The following is a 15,815-nucleotide window of genomic DNA, read 5'->3' as shown; positions in this document are numbered from 1 at the left end:
GTATAATACGAACTGTATGATGGGATATGACATTCCGCTGTAATAATCGACAGTGTTACTGCAAGTTGTCTTTTGTACTAAAGAAACAGGTTTCTAATCACTCAAAACCTTCTACTGTCAACAGACCTTTAAAGGTTATACAGGATATGGCTGGAACCATAATGCTTTTTGTAAAAGCTCTTCAATACTTTTTTAAAACTCCTAGTGTTAATTCTATAAATATATTTCATTATCCATCCATTTTTAACATACATAACTAACATATGATGCATATATAACATTTATATATACAGTGTATATGGTATACCTTATTTGTTCAACCAAAATACTGAGAAAAGTCTGTTCATCCATCTACCCATTTTCTAACAGCTCCATCCAGTTTAGGGTCACAGAGGAGCCAGAGCCTATCCTGGCAAGGGACAGGCACAAGGCTCGATACACCCTGGAGTGGTCACCAGTCTAACACAGGGCACACACAGACACACAGTCACACCAGGGCCAATTAACCTACCAGTTTGTCTTTAGTATGTGGGAGAAAACTGGAGCACCCATAGGAAACCCATACAAACAGGGAAAGAACATACAAGCTCCACACAGATAGCACCCCAGGTCCAGAATTGATCCCAGGGCTCCCACACTGCAAGACAGCAATGTGAACCAGGGTGGCACTGTGCCGCCCACCAAAGTCTGTAACAAAGTCAATCTTTATTAGTAAAAACAAACTTTAATCTCAACTGAAATGATATTCTTTATGTACTATATAAAAGTGTGTTACTTATACACCCACAATGGTTCTACTTAATAAATTATATTAATGAACACATGCACAGAATTTGTTGTGTTATCTGTGCTGCTTTCCACATTATTAGAAATCAGTCTCTGCCAATTTTATTAAAGAATAATCTGATTCTTTAGTATAAAATTAGATTAATACAATACATTAGTGAACACTCAGGTGTGTTCATGTTGAGACATAAATTATATCTTCTAGACAAAATGCAAACTGAATATTAGGAATTAAAACTATAAAACTGTGAATATATGTAGTTAAACCTGTAGAAGTTTGATTAGTCAATATTAGACTAAAATGCACAATGAACTTGTAATACTACATTACAAAACAAATTTAGTTTTCAGTCATCAAAAGAGAAAAATCAAGGGCGCCTCAAGCTATGACTCTCAAGGGCTTTGACAAATTCAACCCACTGACCTGCTTTAGAGCTGTGTAACAGTGTAACACAAACAAGAACACAAATGGAAACTATGGAAACGTGCAATTAAAACAGACTTTTTGCACACAGGGCTGTGGGAGTCTAGAATAAGGTATGGTACTAGGCGACATGTTTGAACCTGATTGATATCTTGGCTTCTTTCTAGAACAATGTGGTTAAGATCCTCAGATCAACTGGCTACATAGCAACCACATAAGTTAGATGGGGCCAAAATGGCCTCCTTTTGTTTAAAACAGTTGTTCTTCAGTTTTATTTTGGTTCTTAGCAGTATATAATGCATTTTTTCAAATTATTTGTTGACAGAAAAGATACATCTCACCCGATTTTCAGCAGTTTTAAATCTTAACCTTTTGACCAAGTTCTGCTTGATTTCTTTTGTTTTGAAGCAGTAAATCAGAGGGTTTATCATGGGAGGCACCAGGCTGTAAGTCAGAATCAGGACAATGCGGAAATCAGTGTTTATCGAAATATTCACACTGTTTGCTAGGTAAACAAAACACCTGGGAAGGTAGTAGAGAGCTATGATACACAGCTGAGAAGAGCAGGTGGAAAATGCTTTGTATCTCCCTTCAGAGCTCACAATCCTCATAACAGAGAAAACGATCTGAACATAAGAAAATATTATAAAGAAAAGGGGCACAAGCAACACAATTATGGCATTAATTAAAGCCACTAAGCTATAGGACCTGATGTCTGCACAAGCTAGCCTGGTTATTGCTATGTGATCACAGTAACAATGTACAATAACATCGGGCCCACAAAAAGGCAAAGTGACTGCCCGAATGGCTGAAATAGCAACAATAAATACTGTTACACCCCATGAAAAAGCACACATAATGAATACATTGGTATTTTTAAGCAACGTTGGATACCTGAGAGGGTTACATATTGCAACATAGCGGTCAATTGCCATTATCATTAAAAGAAATGAATTTACTGATCCCAAGTAATGGACAAAAAACATTTGTAGGAAACAAGCAGAAAAAGGGATAGCTTGGGAACCGAACCAGTACCTGGCAATGATTTTGGGCAATGTAGTCGTACTGAAAGCTAAATCTGCCACTGCAAGGTTCCCGAAGATGAGATAGGTGGGTTTCTGCAGGTTTTTCTCAATGATGAGGACCACAACAATAAATCCATTCCCAATTAGAATTGCCACGTAAATGAGAAAAAAAAGAGCTGAAACCAGTGAATGGTATTGTGGCAGAAGTCCAGGGAAACCCAAGATGAAAAATTCTGTGATTTGGGTTCTGTTTGCCTCAGGCATGGCAAGCTTTTCATGTAGTGTACTCTAAAACACACAGAAAAAAACACGCAGGAACAAATTAGAACATCTCATGCAGTAGAAACACTTTCAAACAACGGATGCGGATTCTTAATGATTTCTTACAGAGTAGCACAGGTAATATTATGCTATTATATTCTGTTATGCTGTAATATCTCAAGTAATGCCTCTTGAGTCCCACATAACTCACGATCAAAATATGAAATTCACTCTCTTCATGCAATTTCCCTTGACTTGAAGAGACTAGCTTTATCGCTAATGCATTTAAAAGAAACATATTGTGATTTGTCAGAAAACTGCAAGAAGAGATTTTGTCATCCTCACCATGAAGCTCAACATTTATAAACACAAAAAATAAACCGTGTGCAGTATAATGAAGAGCTCAGGGTAGGGAACTGCCTGAGAATTTGAGCTGCAAGTATAAACAAAATAAGAAAATATCTTTTGATCTGAGGAGTCTTCTTCAGTTGTGTGAAGAACTAATTAGGCCATACAGATTAGTTATACAGTATGTAATGGATGGATAAAACAGACTAACACTGAAGAGTTTGTGCAATATTCAAAACAGATTTATCTATTATTTACCAAAAATATTAATGAGGAAAAATATTTTTCTAATAAGTGTTTCAATGTAAGCACGTATTAGAGATATTGTGTTCTTAAAACTCACTTTGTTAAATTACTGTTCAGACATCTGGAATTATATTACAGACCCTCAATGAGAGAAAGTCTTTTTCTGTGTTTTTCTCTAACCATCCTGTGTCATACTGAGTCAAGTGAGCTGAGCTGTAAGAGAAAGCAGATTAACATTTTGTCCTTACCGTTCAATGTGTAATCACTGAAATCACACACTTCAGTTGTAGACCTACTCTTCCTGTGCCTGACATTATTTAAATACAGTATCTTTCCCCCTTGGACTGCATGTATTATTACATCTCTCCATGGGGAGGTAAAAACCAAGGTACCTACATTATTATAAAAATATAAAACACTGTGTTTACAAATGACTAAGCAGAAGTCACCAGTGACATTTTATTCCACAATTTCATCATTGAAAACTCATTATCTTAAGCAATTGTAACATATTTAGAAATAATTTATTGTATAAAAAAATGCTACACTTTATTTTGTTTGCCTGTATACCCGTCTTTCTTGTTTGACCTGCTAGTAGATTCTACAACCAGGGATACATCATCTTCATGTTTTCTGATCACTTTGTTACTTTTTGCATCTGCACACCCTTGATACTGCCCTGGTTGTGCATCAGGTCTATCACACTTCCAGTACCAGTGTTATTTAACTTGTTTATTTATAGTCGTAATGTCTGTCCAGTCTGGATTAAGCAAAATGGATACATGCAGAAGAAAAATGCCAGACACCTACAGTCGTTTATACAGTAGCTGCAAAGTTTAATCAATTTAATAATAATTAATAATAATCATTGTTTTTGGTGATAACACAAACATGGTTAGATATTGCTTAACAAGCCCTTTGTTGGCTCTATTAAATCACATGTATATTTACAAAAATGTTATGCCACAAGATTTTATAGCACTTATGAATTAAATGGATAACAAAAGATAAACTAAAGGCTATGGCCCACCACCGCAACCCTGTGCTTGATAAAGCAGTTTGGAAATGGATAATAATAATTAATAATTGCTTATACTTATATAACGCTTTTCTGGACACTCCACTCAAAGCGCTTTACAGGTGATGGGGACTCCCCTCCACCACCACCAATGTGTAGCCCTCACCTGGATGATACGACGGCAACCAAAATGTGCCAGAACGGTCACCATACATCAGCTATCAGTGGGGAGGAGAACAGAGCGGTGAAGCCAATAAAGGATGATCATGCATAATTGAGCATGATATTCTTGTACAACTTTGACTTGTGTAAGAACTTAATAACCTCATTAATGGGGGAGTTGATGGGGCACAGGAGATGAGGTGATTTAACCTGTTGAATGTTGATTATCTAGTCACCACAGAACTGCCCTTGTAGTGACTAGTTGCTAACTGACTTTACGGTGCTACATTGACCTCATCCTGCCAGATGAGAATGTGACAGCTATGCTTTGGATAACCCTCTTGCCTCATTGAACATCTGTGGGGTGAGAATGGGATGTGCTTGTCCAGGCTCTGAGGAATGAGGAATGAGACTTTCCTGCTGTTACTATCATAGTTTAGCCATCCTGGTTATAGTTTATAAACCCGCTGCTTATCAATCCTGATGATGATAACCTTTCATAAATATGATGAATTTAACTAATGCATGTTGGTCCAATGAAATGTCTATGCACCTGCTACAAAAGATTTAATTGTTTTCTTGTGAGGAACGTATGGTCTATGTAAGTGATCTCCACTAAAGCTTTAAGGATTATCAAAGTCAAGTAAATAAATATCTATGAAAAAATGTAAAATAAATAAATATGGATCTATCACATCTATTATACAGCTTTATAAAGCCTTCCTAACCAGTGTAACTTTCTGGATTTGTCATGCCATCAAAAGTCTATATTCTTATTTAAAAAAAAATGTTTATTTTTGGATAGGTTATGATCTCTTCACATCCCTCTTTCATTTGTAGTAAAATCATATTAAAATATTAAAAAACACAAGGAAACCAGTGTATCACAACTGCAGTTGTTCATTTTTAACAGCATGCATAGTAAAATAACGTGTATGTGGTTCCGCCATGTGGTCACTTAGCATTACTGCAGTCTAGTACTGCACACAGTATATTGCTGTATAATTAGTAATTTGATAGCTGTTTTGTGACATATATAAACATTTTGAACATTTTAAATTTAGTTTTTGAGACAAACTAAACATAACGGTAATCGCTAAGTTTTATTTGTGCATCTGATTCGAGATAAAATTAGAAATTAATATGAAATACGAAGTTGAGTGCTGGATTTCTTTTCTAGTCAACGTTTAAAGGACCGGATCAACCGTAACGGGCATCAGATATAAAAAAAAAAATCGAGAATTGTGTAATTTTTCAAGTTATGAAGGCAGTAAGAAATATTTAATGTATAATTAAAACAATTGATGATGATAATAAAGAGCTTCCCAAGAAAATCAAAGTATTAAAACAACGACTTCCATATTAGCCAATAACTGCTACAGCACATTCATTTTTTTATTTTATTTTCAGGTTTAAGTCTAAATGTACTTTAAAGCAGTAAAAGGGGTGAGTTTTGTCTCTCAGAAGTTTGTTTTCTATTGTCCAACATATCAGACACAAATTTAGAATTTACTGTATAACAAATAACTCCAGCTATTTCTGTGTGTTTACTGGTGATAGAAATAAAAAACACTGCATATTTGAAGGCCTGAAAACGCCTGACCTTTCAGTGTGGAATTATCCTTTTTACTCCTTAGCAGGCCCGCACATTGACTCACCTCCCCATCCTGAGTAATTACTATTGAGATACTGTAGCAGACAGGTTTATATCTCCCTCTAGTGCTCCCATGCAGTATTTGTTTAGTGATTTCAACTTTTTTCAATGAATTCATTAGTAAAAAAAAAATCAGTTTGATCGATCAGGTTTTCCACATTGCATTTTCACAGTGAGCATCAAAGTGTGCAGATATTTTGTACGTTAACCAGCCTTTAAATTCCTGATTTTGCACAACAGCAAATACAGCATGTTACATTACAAATCTGTAACATACATTTACATACTGTACCTACAGTATTTGTCCTCGCTGGTTATTTAATTATTTCTATTTATAGTTAAAGAATACTGGACTTATGATTAGGACAGGAAATCTACCTCTTGATCTATGAAACCAAGATTTATTGATTCACATTTTAGTTAAAAAACTCACCCATGAATAAATTGCTTATCAGGCTGGTAATTAATCTGTTTTTTTAGAAAATATAAACAGTAGGGGTACATGATAATGTATTGTGATAATCTACAGAGACAATTCACAGTGACTGAAGTCTGTGTGTTGCAATTTGTTTAACATGTTGAATGCTAGAAGAGATTTATGCTAAAAACATTCTACTGTCTACCCACTTTTTTTGAAGAAGTACAGGAAGTGGATTGTGTCCTTAAATTTGGTTAAAGCTGTTTTTCAACATCCTTTTTATATTGAATGTAAGAGTATTGTTTAAATAAAATACTGACCAAAGTCAGTAATGGTTTAAAAGTGTTCATTTTATTAGTAAAAAAAACCTGTAAAATACTAATCTCATTTGTAATTATATTCATTATGTATTATATTTACAATATGTATGCATGTTTCCATAATTACATATGATTATACACAGGGGAATGACATTTCTTTTTCCTAATGGCCACAGTGTATTCTTTCTACTGGAAATAATGTGACAGGAATAAGGAAGGAAGGAAGTCTCCGCTGAACCCTATTTCCATGCAGGGTGAGGACATAGAGGGGGTGCAGTCCTACAAGTACTTAGGGGTACACCTGGATGATAAGCTTGAGTGGTGTGGTAGCACCGATGCCCTGTACAAGAAAGGTCAGAGCCGACTGTGTCTGTCAGGGTATATAATGCTGCCCTAGGATAGAACTGTTAGCCCTTCTTTTGCTCGTCTATGGACAGCATGTTGCTCCATTGTACTTTTTTTGGGACACTCAATCTGTATATATAGTGGGTTTGGATTTTTTTTTCCCTTAATCATAAAAACCTTCATTTAAAAACTGCATTTTGTGTTTACTTGTGTTATCTTTGTCTAATACTTCAATTTGTTTGATGATCTGAAACATTTCAGTGTGACAAACATGCAAAAAAATAAGAAATCAGGAAGGGGGCAAACACTTTTTCAAACCACTGTACCTATGCACATTTTGCACATATTTTATTGTTTTTACAGTGACTATGAGCATATTTTGCACCCTACGTTTTTATTTTCATTTATTTGAGATTTATTTTGTATTGCTTTATGTATTTTAATTTTTCGTTGATTCTGATGTCTTTTTCTTTTTGCTCGTCTTGGGCTGGACTGCTGTAGCACATCAGTTTTCCCTTTGGGATCAATAACGTCTTTCTGTCTATCTAGAAATATTAACTTGTTGAATTGAACCTTTGATAAAAAGGTGAAAAGGGCAAAATCAAGGGCGTGATACACTTCAACCCTCCATCATTTCTGGGGATGATATATGTACGATTTTTTTGCTTGATGGAGGAGAGGAATTGGTGGAGGCCTGCCAGTAATGACAGCCATTCAATTCACCCAGGAGTCAAATCTGTGGGAATCTGGATCTTTCTTTAAGAACTGGATTTGGAAGAACAATACTACATACATTTGAGAACCACCTGCTACTTTTGTTACTCATACAGTGCATCACAAATTTTGTAATAAAGGATATTGTTAAACATATGCACATAATTGTTTGTTTTTCCTGTAAAACCTGTGTTTCCACATCAGTCAAATCTTTCCCTGGCAGCTTTATTGTGTATTAGGCATTCAGTACATAGTTATAGTAAAAAACATCTTCTAGGCAACATGTACTGTAGTAAAACTTTTAGAATTAGAACTTTTAGAACTTTAAAATATTGTGTACATTATTGGTCACTACTTTATAAAAAAAGTAGCTGCCCCTGGAATATGTCTAGAGAAGGGTGACCATATACATTCTGGGTTTAATGCGATGCCTTATATTTACAAAAGAGGTTTAAAACACTCAACCTATTCTACTTTTTTAGAACCTGCAGTGAAACACAAACCCCAAAACATAATGGAAACTATGGGGAAATGCATTTAAAAAGGGAATGTTTTATGTACAGAGGATCTTAGGAGTCTGAAACAAGTTGGCCATGCTGTTTGAAAGGACACCCTCACTTCTTTCAAGAATAATCTGGTTAAAAACCATGGATTAGTTAGCTATTGTGCTTAGAAATTAAATAAGATAGATGAGCCAAATGCCCTTCTTTCTTTTGAAAACTTCCTTAAGTACTATATAATGCATTTTTAAATTGTTTTTCTACACAGGAGATACCGCTCACCCGGTTTTCAGCTGTTTTAGATCTTAACTTTTTGACCAAGTTCTGCTTGATTTCTTTTGTTTTGAAGCAGTAAATAAGAGGGTTTATCATGGGTGGCACCAGGCTGTAAGTCAGAATCAGGACAATGCGGAAATCAGTGTTTATCGCAATATTCACACTGTTTGCTAGGTAAACAAAACACCTGGGAAGGTAATAGAGAGCTATGATACACAGCTGAGAAGAGCAGGTGGAAAATGCTTTGTATCTCCCTTCAGAGCTCGCAATCCTCATAACAGAGAGAATGATCTGAACATAAGAAAATATTATAAAGAAAAGGGGAACGAACAATACAAGCATGGCACTAATTAAAGCCACTAAGCTATAGGACCTGATGTCTGCACAAGCAAGCCTGGTTATTCCTATGTGATCACAGTAACAATGTACAATAACATCGGGCCCACAAAAAGGCAAAGTGACTGCCCGAATAGCTGAAATAGCAACAATAAATACTGTTACACCCCATGAAAAAGCACACATAATGAATACATTGGTATTTTTAAGCAACGTTGGATACCTGAGAGGGTTACATATTGCAACATAGCGGTCGATTGCCATTATCATTAAAAGAAATGAATTTACTGATCCCAAGTAATGGACAAAAAACATTTGTAGGAAACAAGCAGAAAAGGGGATAGCTTGGGAACCGAACCAGTACCTGGCAATGATTTTGGGCAATGTAGTCGTACTGAAAGCTAAATCTGCCACTGCAAGGTTCCCGAAGATGAGATAGGTGGGTTTCTGCAGGTTTTTCTCAATGATGAGGACCACAACAATAAATCCATTCCCAATTAGAATTGCCACGTAAATGAGAAAAAAAAGAGCAGACACCAGTGAATGGTATTGTGGCAGAAGTCCAGGGAAACCCAAGATGAAAAACTCTGTGATTTGGGTTCTGTTTTCCTCAGGCATGGCAAGCTCTTCATGTAGTGTACTCTAAAACACAGAGAAAAAAACACGCAGGAACAAATTAGAACATCTCATGCAGTAGAAACACTTTCAAACAACGGATGCGAATTCTTAATGATTTCCTGCAGAGTAGCACAGGTAATATCATGCTATTATATTCTGTTATGCTGTAATATCTCAAGTGATGCCTCTTGAGTCCCACATAACTCACGATCAAAATATGAAATTCACTCTCTTCATGCAATTTCCCATGACTTGAAGAGACTAGCTTTATCTCTAATGCATTTAAAAGAAACATATTGTGATTTGTCAGAAAACTGCAAGAAGAGATTTTGTCATCCTCACCATAAAGCTCAACATTTATAAACACAAAAAATAAACCGTGTGCAGTATTATGAAGAGCTCAGGGTAGGGAACTGCCTGAGAATTTGAGCTGCAAGTAAAACAAAATAAGAAAATATCTTTTGATCTGAGGAGTCTTCTTCAGTTGTGTGAAGAACTAATTAGCCCATAAAGATTAGTTATATGTAATGGATGGATAAAACAGACTAACACTGAAGAGTTTGTGCAATATTCAAAACAGATTTACCTATTGTTTACAAAAATATTAATGAGGAAAAATATTTTTCTAATACGTGTTTCAATGTAAGCACATATTAGAGACATAATTGTGTTCTTAAAATTCACTTTGTTAAATTACTGCTGATACATCTGGGATTATATCACAGACCCTCAATGAGAGAAAGTCTTTGTTTTTTCTCTAACCATCCTGTGTCATACTGAGTCAAGTGAGCTGAGCTGTAAGAGAAAGCAGATTAACATTTTGTCCTTACCGTTCAACGTGTAATCACTGAAATCACACACTTCAGTTGTAGACCTACTCTTAAATACAGTATCTTTCCCCCTTGGACTGCATTTATTATTACATCTCTCCAAAGGGAGGTAAAAACCAGAGTACCTTCATTATTATAAAAGATAAAACACTGTGTTTACAAATGACTAAGCAGAAGTCACCAGTGACATTTTATTCCACGATTTCATCATTGAAAACTCATTATCTTAAGCAATTGTAACATATTTAGAAATAATTTATTGTATAAAAAAAATGCTACACTTTATTTTGTTTGCCTGTATACCCGTCTTTCTTGTTTGACCTGCTAGTAGATTCTACAACCAGGGATACATCATCTTCATGTTTTCTGATCACTTTGTTACTTTTTGCATCTGCACGCCCTTGATACTGCCCTGGTTGTGCATCAGGTCTATCACACTTCCAGTACCAGTGTTATTTAACTTGTTTACTTATAGTCGTAATGTCTGTCCAGCCTGGATTAAGCAAAATGGATACATGCAGAAGAAAAATGTCAGACACCTACAGTCGTTTATACAGTAGCTGCAAAGTTTAATCAATTTAATAATAATTAATAATAATCATTGTTTTTGGTGATAACACAAACATGGTTAGATATTGCTTAACAAGCCCTTTGTTGGCTCTATTAAATCTCATGTATTTTTACAAAAATGTTATGCCACAAGATTTTAAAGCATTTATGAATTAAATTGTGATTTAACCTGTTGAATGTTGATTATCTAGTCACCACAGAACTGCCCTTGTAGTGACTAGTTGCTAACTGACTTCACGGTGCTACATTGACCTCATCCTGCCAGATGAGAATGTGACAGCTATGCTTTGGATAACCCTCTTGCCTCATTGAACATCTGTGGGGTGAGAATGGGATGTGCTTGTCCAGTCTCTGAGGAATGAGGAATGAGACTTTCCTGCTGTTACTATCATAGTTAAGCCATCCTGGTTATAGTTTATAAACCCGCTGCTTATCAGTCCTGATGTTGACAACCTTTCATAAATATGATGAATTTAACTAATGCATGTTGGTCCAATGAAATGTCTATGCACCTGCTACAAATGATTTAATTGTTTTCTTGCGAGGAATATATGGTCCATGTAAGTGATTTCCACGGAAGCTTTAAGGATGATCAAAGTCAAGTAAATATCTATGAATAAATTGAAAATAAATAAATATGGATCTATCACAAGGTGGCGCCATACAGCTTTATAAAGCCCTCCTAACCAGTGTAACTTTCTGGATTTGTCATGCCATCAAAAGTCTATATTCTTATTTTAAAAAATGTTTATTTTTGGATAGGTTATAATCTCTTCAAATCCCTATTTAGTTTGTAGTAAAAACATATTAAAATAATAAAAACACAAGGAAACCGGTGTATTACAAGGCTTCGAACTGCAGTTATTCATTTTTAACAGCATGCCTAGTAAAATAACGTGTATGTGGTTCCGCCATGTAATCACTTAGTATTACTGCAGTCTAGTACTGCACACAGTATATTGCTGTATATCTAATTAGTAATATGATAGCTGTTTTGTGACATATATAAACATTTTGAACATTTTAAATTTAGTTTTTGAGGCAGACTCAACATAACGGTAATCGCTAAGTTTTATTTGTGCATCTGATTCGAGATAAAATTATAAATTAATATGAAATACGAAATTCAGGGCTGGATTTCTTTTCTAGTCAACGTTTAGACGTTAACGTTAAGAGCTTCCCAAGAAAATCAATGTATTAAAACAATGACTTCCATATTAGCCATCAACTTACAGCACATTCAATTGTTTTATTTTATTTTCAAGTTTAAGTCTAAATATACTTTAAAGCAGTAGAAGTGGTGAGTTTTGTTCCTCAGAAGTGTGTTTTCTATTGTCCAACATATCGGACGCAAATTTAGAATTTACTGTATAACAAATAACTCCAGCTATTTCTGTGTGTTTACTGGTGATAGAAATAAAAAAACACTGCATATTTGAAGGCCTGAAACGGCATGTATTCCACTCTTTGATCTTCACCTTTCAGTGTGGAATTATCCTTTTACTCCTTAGCAGGCCCGCCCGCACATTGTCTCACCTCCCCACCTGAGTAATTACTATTGAGATACTGTAGCAGACAGGTTTATGTCTCCCTCTAGTGCTCCCACGCAGTATTTGTTTAGTGATTTCAACAAAATTTCAAAAACTTTTGTTTGATCGATCAGGTTTTCCACAATGCATTTTCACAGTGAGCATCAAAAGTGTGCAGATATTTTGTACATTAACCAGCCTTTAAATTCCTGATTTTTCACAACAGCAAATACAGCATGTTACATTACAAATCTCTAACATACATTTGCATACTGTACCTACAGTATTTGTCCTCGCTGGTTATTTAATTATTTCTATTTATAGTTAAAGAATACTGGACTTATGATTAGGACAGGAAATCTACCTCTTGATCTATGAAACCAAGATTTATTGATTCACATTTTAGTTAAAAAACTCACCCATGAATAAATTGCTTATCAGGCTGGTAATTAATCTGTTTTTTTAGAAAATTTAAACAGTAGGGGTACATGATACTGTATTGTGATAATCTATAGAGACAATTCACAGTGACTGAAGTCTGTGTGTTGCAATTTGTTTAACATGTTGAATGCTAGAAGAACAGAGATTTATGCTAAAAACATTCTACTGTCTACCCACTTCTTTGAAGAAGTACAGGAAGTGGATTGTGTCCTTAAATTTGGTTAAAGCTGTTTTTCAACATCCTTTTTATATCGAATGTAAGAGTATTGTTAAAATAAAATACTGACCAAAGTCAGTAATGATTTAAAAGTGTTCATTTTATTAGTAAAAAAACCCTGTAAAATACTAATCTCATTTGTAATTATATTCATTATGTATTATATTTACAATATGTATGCATGTTTCCATAATTACATATGATTATACACAGGGGAATGACATTTCTTTTTCCTAATGGCCACAGTGTATTCTTTCTACTGGAAATAATGTGACAGGAATAAGGAAGGAAGGAAGTCTCCGCTGAACCCTATTTCCATGCAGGGTGAGGACATAGAGGGGGTGCAGTCCTACAAGTACTTAGGGGTACACCTGGATGATAAGCTTGAGTGGTGTGGTAGCACCGATGCCCTGTACAAGAAAGGTCAGAGCCGACTGTGTCTGTCAGGGTGTATAATGCTGCCCTAGGATAGAACTGTTAGCCCTTCTTTTGCTCGTCTATGGACAGCATGTTGCTCCATTGTACTTTTTTTGGGACACTCAATCTGTATATATAGTGGGTTTGGATTTTTTTTTCCCTTAATCATAAAAACCTTCATTTAAAAACTGCATTTTGTGTTTACTTGTGTTATCTTTGTCTAATACTTCAATTTGTTTGATGATGTGAAACATTTCAGTGTGACAAACACTTTTTCACACCACTGTACCTATGCACATTTTGCACATATTTTATTGTTTTTACAGTGACTATGAGCATATTTTGCACCCTACGTATTTATTTTTATTTATTTGATATTTATTTTGTATTGCTTTATGTATTTTAATTTTTCGTCTATTCTGATTTTTTGCTCGTCTTGGGCTGGACTGCTGTAGCACATCAGTTTCCCTTTGGGATCAATAACGTCTTATCTGTCTATCTAGAAATATTAATTTGTTGAATTGAACCTCTGATATAAAAGCTGAAAAGGGCAAAATCAAGGGCGTGATACACTTCAACCCTCCATCATTTCTGGGGATGATACATGTATGATTTATTTTTTTGATGGGGGAGAGGAAGATTGGTGGAGGCCTGCCAGTAATTCAGCCATTCAATTAACCCAAGAGTCAGATCTGTGGGAATCGGGATCTTTCTTTAAGAACTGGATTTGGAAGAACAATACTACATACAATTGAGAACCACCTGCTATATGTGTTACTCATACAGTGCATCACAAATTTTGTAATAAAGGATATTGTTAAACATATGCACATAATTGTTTGTTTTTCCTGTAAAACCTGCTTTTCCACATCATTCAAATCTTCCCCTGACAACTTTATTGTGTATTAGGCATTCAGTACATAGTTATAATAAAAACATCTTCTGGGCAACATGTACTGTAGTAAAACGTTTAGAATTAGAACTTTTAGAACTTTAGAATATTGTGTATAATAGTATAAGGCGATAAGTATAAGGTTTAAAACACTCAACCTATTCTACTTTCTTAGAACCTGCAGTGAAACACAAACCCCAAAACATAATGGAAACTATGGGGAAGTGCATTTAAAAAGGGAATGTTTTATGTACAGAGGATCTTAGGAGTCTGAAACAAGTTGGCCATGCTGTTTGAAAGGACACCCTCACTTCTTTCAAGAATAATCTGGTTAAAAACCATGGATTAGTTAGCTATCGTGCTTAGAAATTAAATAAGATAGATGAGCCAAATGCCCTTCTTTCTTTTGAAAACTTCCTTAAGTACTATATAATGCATTTTTAAATTGTTTTTCTACACAGGAGATACCGCTCACCCGGTTTTCAGCTGTTTTAGATCTTAACTTTTTGACCAAGTTCTGCTTGATTTCTTTTGTTTTGAAGCAGTAAATCAGAGGGTTTATCATGGGAGGCACCAGGCTGTAAGTCAGAATCAGGACAATGCGGAAATCAGTGTTTATCGCAATATTCACACTGTTTGCTAGGTAAACAAAACACCTGGGAAGGTAATAAAGAGCTATAATACACAGCTGAGAAGAGCAGGTGGAGAATGCTTTGTATCTCCCTTCAGAGCTCGCAATCCTCATAACAGAGAGAATGATCTGAACATAAGAAAATATTATGAAGAAAAGGGGAACGAGCAACACAAGCATGGCACTAATTAAAGCCACTAAGCTATAGGACCTGATGTCTGCACAAGCTAGCCTGGTTATTCCTATGTGATCACAGTAACAATGTACAATAACATCGGGCCCACAAAAAGGCAAAGTGACTGCCCGAATGGCTAAATTAGCTACTATAAATATTGTTATACCCCATGAAAAAGCACACATAATGAATACATTGTTGTTTTTAAGCAATGTTGAATACCTGAGAGGGTTACATATTGCAACATAGCGGTCGATTGCCATTATCATTAAAAGAAATGAATTTACTGATCCCAAGTAATGGACAAAAAACATTTGTAGGAAACAAGCAGAAAAAGGGATAGCTTGGGAACCGAACCAGTACCTGGCAATGATTTTGGGCAATGTAGTTGTACTGAAAGCTAAATCTGCCACTGCAAGGTTCCCGAAGATGAGATAGGTGGGTTTCTGCAGGTTTTTCTCAATGATGATGACCACAACAATAAATCCATTCCCAATTAGAATTGCCATGTAAATGAGAAAAAAAAGAGCAGACACCAGTGAATGGTATTGTGGCAGAAGTCCAGGGAAACCCAAGATGAAAAACTCTGTGATTTGGGTTCTGTTTGCCTCAGGCATGGCAAGCTCTTCATGTAGTGTACTCTAAAACACACAGAAAAAACA

At 35.4% G+C, this 15,815-nt stretch overlaps 3 protein-coding genes across 3 annotated transcripts; all 3 read right to left on the bottom strand.

The window, feature by feature from the left end:
• Window positions 1–1,521: 1,521 nt before the first annotated feature.
• Window positions 1,522–2,499, bottom strand: LOC102690308 (olfactory receptor 1E16-like). Its single transcript, XM_006643044.2, has one exon. It carries the CDS (start codon window positions 2,497–2,499, stop codon window positions 1,522–1,524), a length of 978 nt encoding a protein of 325 aa, XP_006643107.2.
• Window positions 2,500–8,191: 5,692 nt separating this feature from the next.
• Window positions 8,192–9,451, bottom strand: LOC138239095 (olfactory receptor 1E16-like). The gene is made up of 2 exons (XM_069189724.1): window positions 8,504–9,451; window positions 8,192–8,206 (listed from the first exon to the last, which is right to left on the bottom strand). Exons 1-2 carry the CDS (start codon window positions 9,449–9,451, stop codon window positions 8,192–8,194), a joined length of 963 nt encoding a protein of 320 aa, XP_069045825.1.
• A 10-nt stretch (window positions 9,452–9,461) lies between these two features.
• Window positions 9,462–15,770, bottom strand: LOC138239094 (olfactory receptor 1E16-like). Its single transcript, XM_069189723.1, has 2 exons — window positions 14,816–15,770; window positions 9,462–9,475 (listed from the first exon to the last, which is right to left on the bottom strand). Exons 1-2 carry the CDS (start codon window positions 15,768–15,770, stop codon window positions 9,462–9,464), a joined length of 969 nt encoding a protein of 322 aa, XP_069045824.1.
• Window positions 15,771–15,815: the final 45 nt, after the last annotated feature.

The sequence above is a fragment of the Lepisosteus oculatus genome, chromosome 5 (genome assembly GCF_040954835.1).
Source record: "Lepisosteus oculatus isolate fLepOcu1 chromosome 5, fLepOcu1.hap2, whole genome shotgun sequence".
Taxonomy (NCBI): domain Eukaryota; kingdom Metazoa; phylum Chordata; class Actinopteri; order Semionotiformes; family Lepisosteidae; genus Lepisosteus; species Lepisosteus oculatus.
This window is presented reverse-complemented; position numbering and strand designations above follow the sequence as displayed.